The sequence below is a fragment of the Mauremys reevesii genome, linkage group 1 (assembly GCF_016161935.1).
Source record: "Mauremys reevesii isolate NIE-2019 linkage group 1, ASM1616193v1, whole genome shotgun sequence".
Lineage (NCBI taxonomy): Eukaryota > Metazoa > Chordata > Testudines > Geoemydidae > Mauremys > Mauremys reevesii.
In genome coordinates this window covers 272,680,717-272,701,545 of record NC_052623.1, presented here as the reverse complement: position 1 = coordinate 272,701,545, position 20,829 = coordinate 272,680,717, and the positions used below count along the sequence as shown (strand labels likewise).

Below are 20,829 nucleotides of genomic sequence, written 5' to 3'. Positions count from 1 at the left end.
AAATGGCATAGCTGTAGCGGTACAGCTGTGCTGCTAGAAGGTCTATAGAGTAGACATAGCCTAAGTCTTGGACATGGTCAGGAAGGAGTCAAGTAGAGTGCACCTGAAATCTAAACATATTCCTCTAGTGCCTAAGTTGCAATAGTCCACTCTGGCTCCACAAAGGGCACTGTTGGCTTTTTCAGCACCACAACAAGATGTCTTTGTTCCAACCACCTTGGAGCAAGAAACCTGCTCTGCCTCTCAGTGCTGGTGTCACCTTCCTTCCAGGAGTCTGGTCCTTTGGCCCTTCTGCCAGCAGTTCAACCTCTGGTGCTGCAATTGCCTGCTTCCTGAACAGATGGTGCCTCGGAACTATCCAAAGGGAAGCCTGCTATGAGGCATCGCTCCCTCCATCACCAGTTTCTTGGCACTGGTTCCCAACACCAACTGGATTTAGCCCACCATGGTCTAAGAAAAGGGAACTAATTGTTAGACTTGGAGGTTGGATTGTAGTATTGCAGCCCCAAAGTAGGACCTGCCAGTCTGCACAAATTCTCTCTTCTCACCTTCCTCCGTGACCTTTCAATGGGACCTACCATGGGAATATGGCTGGGACCGTTGTGGCCCAGATCCGTATCAGTGGCCGTTTCGGAATCTCTGGGGGTTCCCCCAGCTTCAGATCTTTCCCACAGCATGCATACTCAGTGCCCTCATCTAGAAAGGCTGAATCTGCACATTGAGCGGCCCAGTCCCCAGAGTCTAGCACCAGGCCTGGTAGAGAGAATCAAGAGGAGGTTCCAGACCTGGAGCAACAGCTGATAGAAGAGATTCTGCCTCCTCCTGTCTTGGCTTCCTCTTCGTCCTCTCCAGACAAGGCCATTTTGTACAGCACAACTTCTCCTCCTCCTGATGATTTCAGAGTTCTTATCAGGAGTTAAAACTTGAGAGTGGATGCAGACTTAGGTGTACAGATCAAAGAGGTCAGCGAATCCTCACATCTCCTGATTTACATGCTATCATCAGTGGGCCCCTCCAGTGTAGCTATGTCAATTAATGAGGTGATATTAGAGCCAGTAAAGGCTTTATTTATGTCAGACTCCATCCTCTTTGCCTCCCACCTCTAAAAGGGCAGAAAGAAGGTATTGTGTGCTTTCCCAAGGGTTGGAGTACCTTTTAAACTTATTCATATCCAGGCTTATTAGTTGTCACAGCGGCTAATGAAAAAGAATGGAGGCACCAGCCTGCCATCCCCAAATCAAAAGATATGAAGAGGCTAGACATATTTGGCAGAAAGATGTATTCTGTAGGGGTTTTGAAATAGCATATTGCTAACCAGTAGGCTCTGTTGGGACGATACAATTTTAATGTGTGGGGCTCCATGGAAAAAATTCAAGAAGCTGCTTCTGGAGAATACTAGGCAGGACTTCTCTTGCATGATCAATGAGGAAGGCCAGTTACAAGAATGTCACTTTGGGTGGGGCTGGACACCATAGACTTGACAGCTAGAACCATGGCTTCCACAGTGGTCAGGCAGAGATCATCCTGGCTCCAGTATTCTGGTCTTTCCTGTGAAGCCCAGAGTACTATTCAGGATTTGCCATTTGAGCATCCTTCTTTATTTTTTGGACCAGACAAACAGCGAGTTCCGTGGACTTAAGAATTCTAGAGCCACTCAGAAGTCCTTAAGTCTGTACACGCCTGCCCCAATTAAGAAGCACTATTGGCCACAGCGCAGACGCCAGTATTTCGCTCCTCCTCATCAGTAGGACCTATCAAAAAAGAGGTCTGGGGTTACAGGCATAGGCCTCTAACTCCAGCCTCCTCAAAACACCAGGGAACTGCAAATCAGGCATTTTGATGTGACAGTTGAGGTTGACATACCAGTCTCCAGGCCTCCAGACCTAAACCCCTCATCATTGCAAACCATTTGTCCCACTTCCGCTGTCCTTGGTCCCAGATTACTTAAAACCAGTGGGTCTTGAGCACTGGCAAAGTGGGATGTGCTCTCCAGTTTACTTCTACCCCTCCCTCCCTGTCTGTCATCAGGGACCACTCAAACTCCTTATTCAAGAAGTTCAATCACTCTTTTAATTGAGAGTCATAGAGGAGGTTCCATGTGGCCTCAGAAGGAAGGGGATTTATTCCCAATGTTTCCTAATCTCAAAAGTGAAAGGAGGTCTCAGACCAATTTTAGACCTGCATCATCTCAACAAATTCTTAAAAAGGATTAAGTTTTTGCAAGCTTCAGTTATCCCTTCCCTTGAACCTGGGGTCTGGTATGCTGCCCTCAAGTTAAAAGGTGCATACTGCCATGTGGCAATCAGTCAAGCTCACAGGAAGTATCTCCAATTTCTGGTAAATCAAAATCATTACCAGTTCACTGTGCTGCCTTTCAGCCTGTCAGCAGTTCCCAGGGTCTTTACAAAGGTTACGGCAATAGTAGCTGTATTCCTCTTAAGATGGGGAGTGCTGGTTTACCCCTGCCTAGACAACTGGCTTGTCCAAGGCCAGTCCAAACTGCAAATGCAGAGCAGTGCTAACCTGATCAAGTCAAAATTCAGTGCTCTAGGACTGTTAATCAGCACAGAAAAACTTCTCTCTCCAGTCTAGAAGATAGAGTTCATAGGGGCTGTACAGGATCTGTCTCAATCCAGGTCCTTTCTTCTGCAATCCAGGCTCTAGGCATTTTGATCAATTCTTCTTTGAGTGCTTGCTCATGTCCACTCTACGTTAGGTTAGGGGTGTGCGTTCCACATGCACCATTGCCTGAGATTTTCCCCTCAGTGATAACGGTCGGGCTGGCTCTAGTGCCCTCTGGTGCTGCTTGCTCATGCGCCAGTATAAGGGGCACTGCCGGCCATGCACCCTTTCAGTTCCTTGTAATTACCTGTGGTAGTTGCTGGAACAACCCCTCTTGCTTCAGGGTCCATCAGGACGTTTTGCTCCTTCTCAGTATTTTTTTTGGGGTGGGGTGGAGAAGGGGGTTGTTTCATATTTTGTTAATTTAACTACTGCTACTGTTCATCATTCCCAGTGCCGAGGAAGAAGCACAAAAAGCAGCACGCTGACAGCGGGTGCTCGTCGGGGCAGAAGGACAAGCATGGTGAAGGCAGCGGTTCGCAACCCATGTCAAGTCACTCCTTCACTCTCAATCCTATGATGTCACCATCAACTCTGTCCATAGCATTGAGTCTGGTGTGGGATCTGCTGCCAACGCTCAGAAGCCACTGCGGCACCAGTGGTGTGACGGTTCCATTGACCCTGGAGGCCTTTGCAGTGGCCAGGAACTTACTTTCGCTCCTGGTCCCCCCCAACTCTGATGGGACAGCTGCTGGCTCCAGTGTCCATGAGCAGGAAGGAGCATGATGCTAAGAGCTGCTTCCCAGGGCCTTCTGGGGGCAAGCAGACCATGATACCATTGTTGCGGCCATCTCTGGTCTGCTGTTGGTCCCTGGCCTCCTGGCACCGAATGGAGAGAGTGATACTGCTCCACCATGGTCGCTGAGGGAGGACTCTTAATATGAGTCCAAAGGGGAACTATACGTTCAGCCTAAGGACCACCACCAAAACCCAACCTGTGAACTGCTGGACCTTGGTGCGGGTCTCCTGCCAGCACCAGGCCAACGGGTCAATGGCATATGCAGTGGCCATACTGGAATCCCATGGGTTTTCCACCAGTACCATGTCCTCCCTCCCATTTATCATACTTGGTGGTTTCCGAGATGCAGTCTACCAACCCTTCCCGCTCGGGACTGGACACCAACCCCGGTACTGATGTTCACGATGTGGCTTCCATGGATGATGATGAGGCTGAGGAAGAGGAAGGAGCCCGCTTCCTCCCCAGATGAGGCCGTCTCGGGACAAAGTACCTCCCATCTGTAGGACGATTTTAGAGTCCATCAGGATATTTTGCAGTGGGTAGCAACTCACCTGGGACTAGAGATTGAGGATCTTAAGGAATCATCTAACAGCCTTATTGACATTCTGGCTGCAGGAGATCTTGCAAGGCCATGGCCAATTGCATCACCCAAACCTTGCCTCACTTAACCTAACTGTGTGGATGTTACATGGCTGAAACCAGAGGAGCAGGCCTGTTTGGAGCAAGTTAAACAGGTCTTGCTAGGTAGCAGGAAGCCGTCCACTAGAAGTACCTACCTGGCCAAATGGAAGCACTTCTCGATAGGGATGTAGCATCAAGGCCTTTCTCTGACCCAGTCTTCTGTTCAGGCTATTTTACTCCATAGAAAAATAGTTGCTATTAGTTCAGTAGTAGTTTAGATGGTTGCTCCATCTGAAGCAACAAGTTCTGGCCCATGCATTTATCAAATTGCACTTGGACGGAATCTGAGCCTTCCACCTGCCAGTGAACAGCAAGTCTGTACGGTTCTCTCACAAGATGACGGTCCAGTTTTTCAAAGACCTGGAGGGACTCTATCCTCAGATCCACAAACCTATCCCTCTGTGGGACTTAAACCTGGTTCTGTCAAGGCTCACAGGCCCTCCCTTCGAACTGCTAGTGTCGTTCCCCCTACTTCTCTCCTGGAAAGTCACCACCTTCCTGGTGACTAGAAGGGTCACCTAGAAGGGTGTCTGAAATCAGGGCCTTAATATCAGAACCAACATACACAGTGTTCTTCAAGGACAAGGTCCAACTGTGCCCCCATCCAACTTTCCTGCAAAATGTGGTTTCACAGTTCTGTAGCAACCAGACTATTTTCTTGCTGTCTGCTTCCTGAAGCCTGACAAGAAGTCTGAGGAGTGGTGACTGCATTCACTGGAGGTTAGGCGTGCCCTTGCCTTCGATATTGAGAGTACTAAACCCTTTTGCAAATCAACACAGCTCTTTGTAACTGTAGCAGAAAGGATGAAAGGGCTTCCAGTATCAACCCAGAGGATCTCATCCTGGATAATCTCCTGTATTCAGGATTGCTACGAGCAGGCAAATGTCATACCTCTGGCTATTCTAATCGCTGACTGTACGAGAGCTCATGCCACTTCAGAGGCTTTCCTTGCACAAGTCCCAATCCAAGACATCTGCAGGGCATCAACTTGGTCTTTGGTGAATACCTTTCCGTACCACTACACCATCACCCAACAGGCTCGAGATGATACCAGGTTCAGAAGAACACTGTTGCAGTCAGCATGTCTGTGAACTCCAGCTCCTAAAGTACTGCTTGTGAGTCACTTAACGTGGAATGGACATGAGCAAGCACTCGAAGAAAAAACGTTTACTAACATTCTGTAACTGTTCTTCAAGATGTGTTGCTCATGTCCATTCCCCAGCATGCCCTCCTATCCCGGTCACAATTGACCGGCAGTAAGGAACTGAGAGGGTGTGTGGCTAGCAATGCCCCTTATACCGGTACACGAGCGCACGGCGCCAGAGGGTGCTAGAGCCGGCTCAATGAGTACCACTGAGGGAAAAATCTCTGGCAATGGTGCATGGTGCACATAGCATGCACACACCTAACCTAACATGGAATGGACGTGAACAACACATCTTGAAGAGCAACAGTTTAGGAAGGTTAGTAACCATTTTTTATAGATTTGAAGGCTTGCCCAGTCACAACAACAGGAAGCTGTTTGAGGCTTCTGGGTCATAAGCTTCTTGCACCTATATGATTCAGTATGCCAGAAAGCAACTCAGAACTCTATGGGGCTGGCAGATATCAGTCTACTTTCCAAGCTGCCCTCAGTGTATCCACCCATGCCCTCACCTCCCTAGATTGGTGGACAGATCCAGCCAATATATGTGTAGATGTTCTCTTTGCCTGCCCCTACAACCGACTCTCGTGCTAGTGACAGAGTCCACATGGGTTCTCTACAAATGCAGGGTCTATGGTTCTTTACACGTCAGTGTCAGAGAGCTGAAAGTTGTCAGACTGATGTGCCAGGTATTTCTATTGCAGATCAGGGAAGCAGCCTTTTAGTCCTCACAAACAACATCAACAAGCAGGAGGGAGCTAGCTCTTTGCCACTCTGTCAAGAAATGACTTTACTCTGGGAGCTCTGTATTGCCATCTTATTAGATCTAGAAGCATCTTAGCTGCTAGATATACAGAATGACCTAGCAGACAACCTGAGCAGATAAATTTGAGTCACCAAGACTGGTCTCTTTGCCCAGATGTGGCCAGATACATCTTCTGGCTCTGGAGGTTTCCCCAAGTGGACCTATTTGCAACAAAAGCCAACAGAAAGTGTCAGCAGTTCTGCTCCCTTAGGTATCACAGCCCAGGTTCCATAAGATGCCTTTCTAATGACATGGTGAGGCAGGCTTCTCTACACTTTTTGACCAGTCCCACTCATTCACAGGATATTGCCTAATATAAGACAGGATCAGGCCAGAGTCATACCTATAGCCGCAGCATGTGCCCGTCAGCACTGGTTCTCCACTCTCGTGGTGCTGTCAGTGAAATCTCAAATCTAGATTCAGACTTAATCTCCAGGATCACGGTTGCCTACTCCACCCAAGCTTACAATCACTTCACTTAACTGCATGGATCCCTCCATGGCCAGACACTAGAGAGCAGGCTTGCTTGAAAGACGTTCAAGAGGTCCATATTCTGCAAGAGCTATTTACCTTGCTAAATGGAGGCATTTCTCTACCTTGTTTCACCAGAATGGGGTATCACTGACCGGTGCTTCACTTCAACATATTCTGGACTACTACTTACTCCTGAGACCGCAAGGTTTGGCGGTTGGTTCCATCAAAGTATATGTGGCTGCTATTCCAGTGTTCCATCCTAAAGTGGACAATCACTCTGGTTTTTCTCTAGTGACATGCCCATAAAACCTTTAAAGGGCTTAGTCAAATTATACCCTCAAGTACAAGACCTTGTTCCCCCATGGGATCTAAACTTAGTATCATCAAGACTTAGGGGTCCCCTGTTTGAACCATTGGCTGCCTGTTTGCTGCTGCATCTATCAATGAAGGTGTCGTTTTTGGTAGTCGTTACCTCAGCCAAAAGAGTAGGGGAGCTGAGGGCAGTAATGTAGGGACCTCCCATATACAGTCTTCTTTAAGGAGAAAGTTTACCTACCTCCTCATCCGAAGTTTATCCAAAAGGTAGTTTCCTCTTTCCTCATCAAACAGGCAATTTATTTGCCTGTATTCTATTCAAAACCATTGTACAACCAGGGAGGAAGAATGCTTGCATACCTTGGATGTTGAAAAACGTTGGTGTTTTACCTGTTCAGAACCAGACACTTTCATAAATCCTCCCAGCTGTTCATAGCAGTGGCAAACAGAGTAAGAGGTCCATCAGTCTTCACCCAGAGAATTTTTTTTCTTGATTTCATACTTCATATTAGCATGCTATGACTTAGCTAATGTCATTGCATCCATAAAGTCACAGCTCATTCGACAAGATCACAGTCAACCTCAGCAGCCTTTCTGGCACAAGTTCCAACTGCAGACATTTGTAGAAAGGCAATGTGATCCTTGGTCCACACGTTTGCCTTCTGCTATGCTGGGGCTCAGGTTTCCAGAGATAATGCTTGAATAGGGAGAGTTGTTCTCCAGTCTTTATTGAAATATACTCCGATCCCACTTCCTGTCTTACAGCTTGTGATTCACCAAGAGTGGAATGCACATGTGCAATCACTCGAAGAAATAATGTTACTAACCTGTTCCGTAACTACTACTGTTTGAGATGTGTTGCACGTCTATTCCACAACCTGGTCTTCTACCTCTCTTTATTGAAGAAAGAGAAGAAAGAGGGAATGGAGAAGGACTGGGAAGACTCTGCCCTTTATACCTATATGCATTAGCATGCAGCAACAGAGCTTTGCCCAATGAGTGCCACTGAATGGGTTTCTGACAGCTGTGCACAGGGCACACTGACACAAAGAGCAGAATGATCACATGCAATACATCTTGAAGAACAACAGTTTCAGAACAGGTTCGTATTGCTTCTTTGCGGGGAGGGGAGAGAATCAGGTTCTTGCTTTGTTTCTGAAACTCTCTAAAACTGAGTAAACGTTTTGTATGAAACAAAGTAAGAGTAAAATATTTAGATTTCTAGTATCTTTGAAATAAGAATGTTTAATTTCCAACCAAGGAACTGTTTGCATCTCTCACATGAGTTTTTTTGGTTGGATCTTAGGTTAGCACAAACTAATTTAAGAGTTGTCTTTTTTCACTTTTAAATGTCAATAAGTTGATCAAGTGTAGTAATATAGGACATTGTGACTCTTGTGAATGGAATCAGTAGACCTTTAGTACATAAAATTATCTATAATTGTTGCATTTCAGAGGGCTGGGTGTGGATGAAAATATGAATGAGAAATGACATTAAAGTTATATAATGCTGTGTTGCTTTCATTAATGTGATGAAATCGGTTTGCTTTAAAATATTCTTGGAGTTACCTGCATTAAATACCAACAATACTTTATAACACACATATACTGGGAGGGGCTATTTAGCAGTTTCACTAAACAATATTTTATTTTAATTCCTTGCTATACTTTTATATTTTAAGGGTCAAGATGGATACCACAGAAGAACCTCAGAGAAAAGTCTTTAAGGCCCGAAAAACAATGAGAGTAAGCGATCGGCAACAACTTGAGGCTGTCTATAAGGTCAAAGAGGAGCTATTGAAGACAACTGACGTTAAACTGTTAAATGGCAAACATGAAAATGGAGATTCTGATCTAAATTCCCCTTTAAGCAACACAGATTGCATGGAGGACAAAAAGGAGGTTAATGGTTTAGTGGATATATGCCTTGACCCTGAAGAAGGGAGAACTGAAAGTGAGGAAATCTCTGATGTCAAAAGTCCTGATATCAGGGCAGAGAACAAAGATGGTGACTTAGATTGCAAACCTGAAGCATTGTCTCCAGAGAATGTTATTTCTGAACAACAGGAAGAGGACTCTATTATTGCTTCAATCGCTGAGGGTGGAGATCAGGTACTTGATAACAAAAAAGATGATGACCTTCACGAAGAACATAGAATAAAAGATAGTTTGGACCAAAGAGAGACAGAGAGCCCATCTGAAGGTGAAAGCAAAGTAAGCTGTGACATTAATGACTCTTCAGAAGAGAAAGCAGAAACAAATGACTTAGCTGTTAGTTCTGATCTACCTGTTGAAGAAGAAAAAAGTGCTGAAGAAGAGGTTGTTGATGAAGATGCTGTTGGAGAAGAAGCTATATCTAGCAGTATGGAAACCGACCAGGAACCAAAGGATGAAGAAGACCAATCTGCAGAACTTCCAGAAACCACCATTGAAAAGTCACTAGAAGAACCAAGCGAGAACATCTTAGAAAACACAGATTCTATGGAGACGGATGAAATAATTCCAATTTTGGAAAAGCTGGCCCCAGCTGAAGATGAACTATGTTGTTTTTCTAAAACTTCCCTGCTTCCAGTGGATGACACAAGCCCAGATTTGGAAGATAAAATGGAGAACTCTTTGGGTTCACCATCCAAACACGAAATCAGTGAAAGTTTGCCCAAAGAAGCTTTCTTAGTACTCTCTGATGAAGAGGAGCCATGTGGTGAGAAAGAGGAGGATGCTGAAGTGGTACTACCAAACAAGACAAGTTCTCCAGGTTAGACACTGTTTTTACTGTAGTTGTGGTCCAAATATGAGATTTTCATTCATTTATTTGATAAATTAGATTCATATCTCGGTATATTAATGACACAGACAGAATTTCAGCTTTCAGTTGTATATTTTGGGAGACTCTTCAGTTTATTCCATATTTGTAAGAACTTATTTGAATTAAGTCGTTTAAGAGAGCATCAAATTCAGAACAATTTTTGTTGTGATAATTCACGGAGTAAGGCCATGGTTAATAAAGTAATGAGCTCTGCAGAAGAAAAATGATTAACTTTGCCAATTTTGAGATTCTTCTTAAAATATGAATAGCTGATTTAAGAAGAGCAATTAAATGACCAGCCATTGAAAAAACAAGTTGAAAGTATTAATAAGTGTCTTGTTAGGTTCAAGCTCTGCTTAGCTACAGTGGAAAGGTTTGGATGGAATGTCAGGGAGCCTTGCGTGGTCCTGGCAGAAGTTAAAGGTGCAAGGGTCAGGCTTTAACTAATACCACCAAAGCCTGACTTCAGTGCTCCCCTTTCTTGCAATATCCACGATATACCCCTTCCCTCACATTACAGTGGGCAGGAGTTCGGGTGAAGGAGGCAGTGGAGCTGACACAGTCACCTCCACCAGCTGTACTCCAGTTACGGATTCTCCAGGGACAGTTTGTTTGCCTCAGGTTTATTTTGTCATGCTTAATTTATTGTACAAATATTGAAATACAACAGAAATAATTTTTCTAAATGTATGCATCGTTCTCCTGCTGCTCCTCTACTTGCATGCCCAAAATGGAGGACAAAGATATAAACTGAAAAACTGAGATTACCCCAGCACAGGTAATTGAAAAGTTTAACAGCACTTCAAAGCCAGAATGATCTCTCTCAAAAATGGTGGTGGGTGGAGATGTAAACCTTTCGTTACAGTGCTTAAGACAGTTTTGTTGCTGTTTAAAAAAACAAAAAAAACCGAAAACACCCTCTAGAGATGCATAATTAAAGATGGATCTTAGTTGAAGGAAAATATACATAACGTATGGGATTTATAGAGCCATGTTTTTGGGAATATGGTTTGCAGCTCTGCCTTTCTTGTTAAAGTGGATGTTACAAAAACTAGAAACTATGCAGTGACTGAGAACCACAAAAATATAGGAACTAGAAAATCCTGGCTAGTGAAGATAGAGTTATTTCTACTTGAGATCAATGGGGCATTGCCAGAAATGACTTCAGTGAATAAGGAACCATATACTACCGTATTTTCCGGCGTATAAGGCGACTGGGCGTATAAGATGACCCCCTAATTTTACAGTTAAAACATAGGTTTTGGCCTATACTCGCCGTATAAGACTACCCCCCCTTCCGAGGGGGGGAGCCCAGAGCCTTTTAAATCCCAGCCGCGGCCGGGAATCAGAGGGCTCTGGAGTGCCCGCTGCGGCGGGGAGCCCAGAGCCTTTTAAATCCCAGCCGCGGCCGGGAGTCAGAGGGCTCTGGGCTGCCCGCTGCGGCGGGGAGCCCAGAGCCTTTTAAATCCCTGCCGCAGCGGGGAGTCAGAGGGCTCTGGGCTGCCCCTGCGGCGGGGAGCCCAGAGCCTTTTAAATCCCAGCCGCGGCCAGGAATCAGAGGGCTCTGGGCTGCCTGCTGTTTATACCCGGCGTATAAGACGACCCCTGATTTTGGGGGGTTGTTTTTTAGTATAAAAAGTCGTCTTATATGCCGGAAAATACGGTACTTTTAGAAGTTGATAGGCTAGAGATCCTACTAGGCTAGTCATAATTTACTATTTCTATAGTACCTAAAACAGTATGAGATGTTCCAGAGATGTAGGAAGACAGGTGGTTGTCTCATAAGTTGCAGTCTGAATGGAAAACATACTGATCAGAGCTGGAAGGCAACAAAAACTATTATATTAAAGTCAAATAAAAGACCAAAAGAGCACACATTTAAGGGAATTAAGGGCCAAAAATGTAAGCAAATTAAGTAAATATCTTTACAAAGACTGTAGTTAACAATAGGAGTAAACTACCCTGTGTGGAGATAATCTGATTAAATTTTTTTTGATAAAAGCATAACATTTACTACTATTGTCCTAGAGTAGTAAATAGCACAACATTTAACAAAGCATAGGCATGAAGGACTATTCAGGGGGATGTGGAAGATGTTAACAGCCTACTAATCTTACAGTATGCAACATATGGCAGCATTGAAGAGGAGGTCAGTTATCCAGAGTTTGGGAAACACTGAAATAATTAGAATAAAGAGTGTTTAAAAATATGTTGGATATTTGAAGGAAAGAAGAAAATAACTAAGAATGCTAAGGCAACAGACAGGATTGGCATGTTTTTAATATCCTGGCCTTTTCCTCTTCTAGAACGCATATACTCCTATTTTACTTATTCTCAAAATACATGAGACCTGAGAAGAATGCTTGCGGCCTACCGTATTTTATCGATTAGCACATTTTGTGCTGTCGAGAAGACTTTGGAAAAGCTGTTCAAAGCAGAATTCACAGAAAAGGAAGGGATACGCGTTATCATATAATATTTAAACATTAGTTAGTTTTATTCTTTTTAAATAGTGGAGGATTTAATTCTTATTGACCATCAGTCTTGAGAAATAGCTAACTTTCTTAAGTTTCCACTTTGCCAGTATGCATCAATGCATCAAGATGTTTAAAACTGTGAGCTGTCCAAGGCAGAGACTTGCCATTTTTATCTGTCTGTAAGCTGCCATGTGCATCTGTGGTGTTACGTAAATAATTAATGGGAAACTTCAGTGTCAACATACATATCCCAAGGCTCTATTATGGGTTAGCTATTAATTGTCATCCCATGAAGCTCTGAATAGTGCTTCATGGTGTGATTTCCATCACACTTATTCCATGCAGCTATTTCTTTAGTACAATTGAGTTGACTTGTCTCGATCATTGAGAGAGGATTTAACTGATGTTGGGCCTAATACATTCCAATAGAAATTTTTAAAAGTGTTGAGTATACTAAGATTGTGTTGACTACATGGATAAACTCTAATTATTTTGTTGATTTGCAGACTCGTGGTCTCTCTACCATGCACTGTGCTTACGATGCATGGAATTATACCACATAGAAGCATACACATATAGTTACTAGGAAACCAGTTATAGAAGAACCACCATATTTAAGGGCAAACTTAAAAAGACATCAGAAATCTTAGTTAAATGGTCAGGCCTTAAAGATTTAGTGGGCACATCTGAAGAGGGGTAAGCGGGGTGTCCTTTCTGATAATATAAACTTTTCCCTGGTAGTTTAAACAGCCTTTGCAGTGCCTTGTGAATTTGAAAGGAAAAGTTTTTGAATGGCAGTTCCCTCCTCCTCCTCCAGTATGGAGGAAATTCACCCAACCCTAGACTAAAATGTAATGGCAGCTTATCTGCATTACTATCCAGTTTGTGGTGAGAGTGGAGAAAGGGGGTACTGACATAGGGAAGGAGGAGGGAGGTCATTTGGCCCATGTTCACCTGGAGATGCTCCCTGGGAGTGGAATATCACACTGAACTAGTGTGATATTCCACTCCAAGTTCTGGACAAAGAAGGAATCATTTTGGCTGGGAAAAGCTGGGGACCCCAGTTCCCCTCTCATATACACTATAAACATACTGCTACGTCCACAGGTAAAGCAGGAGGTGAATCCTTAAAAGCTATCCAGCTTCGTTCCCTGCTCATGTTGTGGTCCCTAATATATAGAATTGCAGAAGCAAGTTCACGTACGTAAGACTTCAGGCTCAGGCAGCAACTCGTCAGCACAAGATTCTTTCCACATGCTCTCATAAGCTTTTGTCTGTTCATGCCGCTAAAGGCTTACAACGTATGGTTTTCCCGTGACTGTTGGAATGGAATCTCAACCGCAGGAGAAAAGGGGCAAAAGGGGAGAGGAGAAGAGTTGGATTAAGAAAGAAATGTTAAAACAAAGGAAGAAAGACAAGAAGGAAAAAGAGAAGGGGTGCGGGGAGGACCAGAGCAATTGTTAGGCATGGTATAAAAGGAACTTGGGGGGAAAAGAGATGTCGATTTGTCAACCTTTCCTGAAGGGGTAGGGTTTCAGCAGAGTTGAACTTCTTTTAACCTTCAGATAGCAATCTATTAACAAAGAAGAACTTTTGGTACCTAGCTCCCAGGGTGATTCTGATTTTCCCCCAAATTGAGAAAACCTCAAAGATTTTGTGACATGAAACTCAAAACTCTTAGTGATTGTCCCTTCTTTTATAAGCAATAAAGAAGTGGTTGAAGCACTTCATTCTGAATATACTACTCAGACATATTTAAACTCATGGGTCGAATGGGTATATGGCAAGTGAGTAGAGAGGAAAAATTAAAGAAACGCTGACCCTGATGCAAGATTGCTGGTCAAGCATGAAAAATGACCCAGTGATGGCTACAGCACCCTTTCATCACATGGAGTGTTTTTTCTTTGTACTATTGGTTTTTTTAATCTGGAAAAAGAAAAAAGCTGCAAATGTTGTTTCTAAATAGATGACGATGCCACCCAAGAATACAGAGAAAAGTATTACATTTGCAAGGCGGTTATGCCCTACCACCATCTTATAAGTAGATGATATCAGGGCCTTTCCAGGCCTGGTGAAGAGAATAGCAGAGTCACTTCAGATCCCCTTGGAGGAAATCCAGAAGAGACAACATTGCATTCTGTTCCCTGGACAAGGTCACCTTACCCATTAATGAGCATTATAGTCACCAGCCCACACTGTCTGGCAGATATCTGTGAACATCTCATCCACTTGCAAGTGGGTCGACCAAAAATACTATGTACCAGCCAAGAGTCTGGAGTACTTTTTTCTCCTGTCCCACCTCCAATTTCTTGGTAGTGGATGCTGTCAATGAGAGAACAGACAAGTTTTCTGGACCTTTTAGGCTGTAACAGCTACTCATCAGCTGCTTTCCAGCTTAGGATTGTGAACTATCAGGCCTTGATGTCAAAATGTGATTTCACAATATATGGTAAATTTTCAAGTTTTATTGATAATTTGCCCCATCACCAAAGAAAACTGTTTAAAGTCCTTATCTCAGAAGGCCAGATGATTGCAAAAACTTCCATACAAGCTTCCCTTGGCGCTGCTTACACAGCCTTGTGTTCAATGGCTACCACCGCTGTCGTGCATCCAGGCTCCTGGCTGCAAACTTACAGCTTTCCTAGGGTAGTGCAGAATAGTGTGGAGGAACCTTCTCTTTGAAATGCCTAAACTTTTCAGTAGCAGCAGCAGTGGCTCTTTCCACTTGAAAAGATTCTGTGGCTACTCTGCAATCCCTCAGGATCTAAATAACTCAGTGCTCTCAACTAGTACAGTGACAGACCTACACCAAACCTGCAATTCCCTGTAGAAAGAGGTCCAGAATTCAGAAAAAGGGGCCCTCTTTAATGGTGACCTCCTCCAAGTGGCCATTTTGACCTGTTGGTCAAGGGTCACAATCCATTCTGTACTCCAGATCTCTCACTGAACAAAACCACCCTCCTTCCACCACTACTTTCTATCTTTCTGGGAGCTCATCACATCGGAAAGAGGGCTCCTACAGGTGGATTTCAGTGGAATATTCCATCCAGTTCAATCCATCCCTCCTTCCCATCCTTCATCCCTGTCCCTCTTCAGGGGCACTTCTCATGATGGTCTTCTAAAGCAGGAAGTTCAATCTCTCTTACTTCTTGGAGTGATTGAGCCAGTTCTCCCCAGGTTCATTGAGAGAGGGTTCTATTCCAGGTAATTGTTGGTTTACAAGAAAAATGGTGGATGGAGACCAATCCTTGACTGCAGGACTCTGAATATATTTATCATTTTGCAGCACTTCAGGGTCGTAATTCTAACCATAATAATTCTGGGGATTAGTTCATTGCCCCTGACCTCCAGGATGTACACCAATTGCCTTCAGTTTGTCATTGGGCAAGGATCATTACCTATACAGTGTCTTCCTGTTTTGGCTTTTCAACCAAAGGTCCATTGTGATCAGCCTCATCTCCTGACTTCAGCTGATACCACAATCCACAGCACAATCTTGCCTGCAGCTATTAGGCCACATGTTTGTGATACCCCATGCGAGACTACACTTTCAGTTCCTTCAGGCCTGGCTCAAGACTGGCCCAGCAAGCACAGTCTTTCCAAGCAGGCACCTTACCACCAATAGTTCTCAGCTCCCTCCAGTGGTGGAAAAAATCATCAGAGATTGTGTGGGAATCCCCTTTTCATGTCCAGCCTCATCAAAGTTCATCACCATACTTCACAACTGGAATAGGGTGTCCATCTTCAGGACTTCACAGCACAGGGCAAATGGAGTCCCCAGGAAGTATCCCTCTCCACATCAGTAATCTCAAACTCAGGGCAATTCTCTGTGCTTGCCATCAATTCCTACTTAACACCAGGAGCCACTCTATCAGAGTGATGCCACTCTGTTGTCCAGCAGTGTGATACATGAATCCGCAATGGGGAGCAAGATCCCGGTTTTTGTGGACAGAGTCAGTAATACTAAGGAACTGATGCATATCCTATCACATAGACCTATCAGCGGTCTACCTGCCTAGAAAATGCCATAGCAGACTCCCTGAACAGGTCCATGATTGGGAACTCAGCAACTCGATATTTCAGAGCATTTGTCCGTCCTGGGGCCTCTTTGAGGTGGATCTATTTGTAATACCATCCAATACAAAATGCCATTGCTTCTGCTAAAGAGGAGGTTACAGCCACAACTAGATGTGGGATGCCCTCCTCATCCCTTGACCCTTGTACCCTTCTGTTGGCAGGCAGGTGTACACCATCGATTCTCAAGGCCCCAAACAAGCTAAAGCAAAGGAGGGTAATAACTAGCTTGATAGAACCATGATGGCCAAGGCAGGTATGGTTCCTGGATCTGCTTCACCGCTCTCTGTAGGCCCTTCTTCACCTTCTGCTCATGGTGGATCTCATGACAGAGGAATTGGCCACCATGACCCACCCCGACCTCTCCTCTCTACACCTCAAAGCCTGGCTCCTCAATTGTTCTTGGGCGTGGAAATGTGCTGTTCTTCTGAGATCAAGACCGTACTCCTGAGTAGTAGCAAACTTGCCACAAGGGAAACATACCTGCAAAAGTGAAAGTATTTCCAAGTCTGGTGTGTCCATCAAACCGTATCCCCTTCTGAATTGCTCCTTATAAACAAGTATGACTGCCTGTACAGTAACTTGATTTCTTCTTTGAGATTGTCTGCCTTCCTTCCCTTCTGCTACAGAGTTGTACTTCAGGGCATTGTGGTTGAGAAGGAACTGGAGTAGCGACAGGTCTGCTTCTCCCTATATACGTTCATGCCAGAGCACGAGGATGTATAGGGGGAAAGTGTGGACCCACAGACACTGCTAACGAATATCTCTGGTCAAGAGTGCATGGGTTCACGCACATCCTAATGTGGAGCACCCATAGGGACAAACACCTTGAAGAATTCAAGTTACTGTGCAGGTAAGTAACCACTCTGTGGCCCTTTTCTGTAATACCCATAACTAGGATTTTATAACAATACATTGCTCTTCAAAACTGCTGTCTTTAGTAAAGTGAGTGCCCAGTTCCATCATGAGAAGTGAATTAGTCTCTCTTCTGCCATTTGTCCCACACACCCAAAGAAAAAGGGTGGTGTTCCTTTTAGGACCGTAAAATTCTAATTCCACTAACTCAAGATGCTAGACTGTTTTGAATCCTTCTTCGTGCTCTAGTAAGGCCCAAAAAGTGTCAAAAGATCTCTAGATCTGACTTAACAAAATTGATTTGACTTTGTATTAAAAGCTTATAAAAGCTTTTAAACATTTAAAGATCAAAATCCTTTAAACTAAGATGGGGTTAAACTTTTGGTTGGTGTGGGAGTCTACCTCTGCCAAATAGATTTGCCAGGTAGCATCCTGACCCTTTGTTCACAATTGTACACATTGCTAGGGTACAGACATGGGTACTTGCATTGGTGCATTTTTGAGTGTTACTGTCTGAAGCCACAGATCCTAGTTCTTTTCCCTACTGTGTGGATACTAGGTATTGATAGACAAAGCCCATTGATCATAATGGTGGACTATCCAAAGAAGAAAACACTTTTTTTTTTCCTTCCTGTAAACTGAATTTTAAAAACTTTTTGTTCATTTTTGGTTGCATTTTTTTGCGTTGGATAAGGTGGAACTTGAACACCCACTGGTGACAGTTGTATTACTGTTCTTGATGGTTTTTTAGTTAACATTTTTCAGTTGGTTAGTAACATGAGTGTGCTGTGGAAGTCATCTAACTAGTATGATGAGCCATAACTGCTGCGGGAGGGGTTAGACTTAAATTTTTTTAGAAAATGTAAAAAGAAAGAAAAGGTGCTTTATAGATGCATCTGAAACTGTTTCACACGAACAGTAATACCAGCTAACTCTCATAGCACTTTTCATCAGTAAATCTGAAAGGAGGCTGTAGCTGCAAAGTAGGTACAAACTTTTCTCTTTACTCTCTGCCTCCTGAAATTAACATTTTCAGATCATAGGTGAGATCGTCAAGTGCTATGGGCTCTAGTGCAATCAGTGGGCAGATGACAACAAGCTCTATGCCCTTCTAATCAGGAGAAGCTGATGCTATCTTCCAGCTACTTCAGCCAAGAAATACATTTCTGGAAAAACAAAAATGTGTTCAAAGTCTACCCAAATGAAATGGAGGTGATACTAACAGGAAAGTGGAACTAACCGCAGAAACCCTGAAAGCACTTTACTGAGAGCGTCTGCCTCTCCATTTGTCAGAATGATATCTTCAAGTCTTACTGGACACACTGGCAAACAGAAGCTAAGGACGCCATCACTGCCCATCCTGGCTAATAGCCATTGATGGATGCTAATAGCCATTGTTGGACAACTTAGTAACCTGCAGTTTTATTTTAAATAATTCTAAAAAATACACTACAAAGTTAAAATCAATGTTCCACTCCTGAACGGTTTAGAAGCCCCGAATGGCAGCCTCCTTGCTCCATATGCATTGGATCTCTGTCGTGGCCCAACCTAATCTCCCTGCTTGACCACATTTTCTTAGGGACTTCTCAATAATTGTGGGCATGGGAGAAAAGGAGTAAGAAGCCATGTAGAATACTCAAAACACAGCCTTTTTGCTGCTATCTTCACCATGCTCAACCAACATTTCATCTGCCCCTCCTGAGTGTCTGTGTATTATTCACAGTTTTCCCTACAAGGGGGGAGTTAGTTTATTTAATCTTCTACAACTACTGTTGCTTTAAAAGGACAACAAGAGGAAGATTGTTTTGGGTCAAGAACACAGGCAATGAAATTCCACAACGAGTGCCCATATAGATCTCCTTCCAGAAGTTTTTGTGTGTGTGTTTTATTTCACTCGACCAGCATAATGAGAAGAATGCAGGGAGTTTTAAGCTGCTTCTTCAACACACTGTGCCTAGCAGTCAATCTAGTTGAACAAGTGTCACTGACCCAGTCCATTCACCACCTAAGATGGCTGTATCAGCTGCTTTCCCTTCTTGGAGATCTTCAAGATCAAGTCCTCCAAGAAATGCTCATTACAAAAGGAGTTACCCCTGCTCGGCCTCCATGCAAAGGGGTTAATGCTATTTCTCCGTCAAGGAGTACCATTTCCTGAAAATCTGGAACATCTGCCCCTAATCTTCCTCAGCCAATTCTGCGCTTACTAACCTGGTGGGTAAAACCAGAATCTTCATGAAGAACATATAGCTCTCACATCCAGATGGAATAGTCCTCACAATAGATTTCAGTTTGATGGTCTTTGGGATTCACCTTGTCTCTTACTTAGTTCACAGTATGGACCAGTTTGGGAAGCACAGCTACTCTTTATATGTGAAATGTGAGTAGTAAGGAGAGTCTTGTCTGATATAAACCACTTACCTTGGTGTAGGATTGGGTGGGGAAGTAATTCTAATCAAATCAGACAACTCAATTAGGGTAGTCCTCGGCAATCAGCATAGTAACATAACATGGTACATCTGTTGCATAGTTCTGGGCAGAAAAACATCCATGGAAACTAGCACCATTTCATATCACTGGATGAAGTATGGGACAAACTTCTGGTGGAACACCTAAGCAGGTAAAACAATCACACAGAAAATTTGGCCTTTCATGCAGAGACCTTTTAAATGTTGAGCAACCATTGAGGAATACCAGATGAATACTAGAATCCACCTACACCTCAAGTACACTCCAGAATTTTCCTAACTTGAGCCTAAAGTTAGAATCCTAATGCCTTATTTAGGCACCTAAATAAGAGGCCAGATTTTCCAAAGGGTTGAGCACCTGCAGCTAAATATTAACATAGGTACTAGGCCTGTCAAGCGATTTTAAAAAATTAATCGCGATTAAATCAATAATAGAATACCATTTATTTAAATATTTTTGGATGTTTTCTACATTTTCAAATATATTTATTTCAATTACAACACAGTATACAAACTGTACAGTGCTTTGTTTTTTTGATTACAAGTATTTGCATTGTAAAAAAGACAAAAGAAATAATATTTTTCAATTACCTAATACAATTACTGTAATGCAATCTCTTTATCATGAAAGTTGAATTTACAAATATAGAATTATGTACAAAAATACTGCATTAAAAAGTAAAACAATGTAAAATTGTAGAGCTTGCAAGTCCATTCAGTCCTATTTCTTGTTCAGCCAATTGCTAAGAGAAAAGTTTATTTACATTTGCAGGAGATAATGCTGCCTGCTGCTTATTTACAATGTCACCTGAAAGTGAGAACAGGTGTTCTCACGGTGCTGTTGTATCTGGTGTTGCAAAATATTTACGGGCCAGATGCGCATGCTTCAACCACCATTCCTGGCGACATGCATCAATGTTGATGACAGGCTCTGCTCGAAAACCATCCAAAGCACTGCAGCCCGATGCATGTTCATTTTCATTATCTGAGTTAGAAGCCACCAGCAGAAGGTTGATTTTCTTTTTTTGGTGGTTCAGGTTCTGTAGTTTCTGCATCAGGGTGTTGCGCTTGTAAGACTTCTGAAAGCATGCTCCCTACCTCGTCCCTCTCAAATTTTGGAAGGCACTTCAGATTCTTAAATCTTGGGCCGAGTGCTGTAGCTATCTTTAGAAATCTCACATAGGTACCTTCTTTGCGTTTTGTGAAATTGGCAGTGAAAGTATTCTTAAAATTAACATGTGCTGTGTCAGCATCCGAGACTGCTATAACATGAAATATATGGCAGAATGTGGGTAAAATAGAGCAGGGGACATACAATTCTCCCCCAAGGATTTCAGTCACACATTTAATTTACACATTCTTTTTTTAAAA

The 20,829-nt window shown here is 43.4% G+C and overlaps 1 protein-coding gene across 10 annotated transcripts in view; it reads left to right on the top strand.

Moving 5' to 3' along the window:
* Positions 1-20,829, top strand: part of LOC120373759 (activating transcription factor 7 interacting protein) — a 180,480-nt gene that overhangs the window by 76,847 nt on the left and 82,804 nt on the right. For all 10 annotated transcript variants that reach the window (XM_039492622.1, XM_039492658.1, XM_039492650.1 and 7 more), the window contains one exon: positions 8,464-9,536. In XM_039492622.1, the coding sequence (XP_039348556.1) occupies positions 8,471-9,536 (1,066 nt within the window). In that variant the 5' untranslated portion in view covers positions 8,464-8,470. The remainder of the gene's footprint in view (positions 1-8,463; positions 9,537-20,829) is intronic.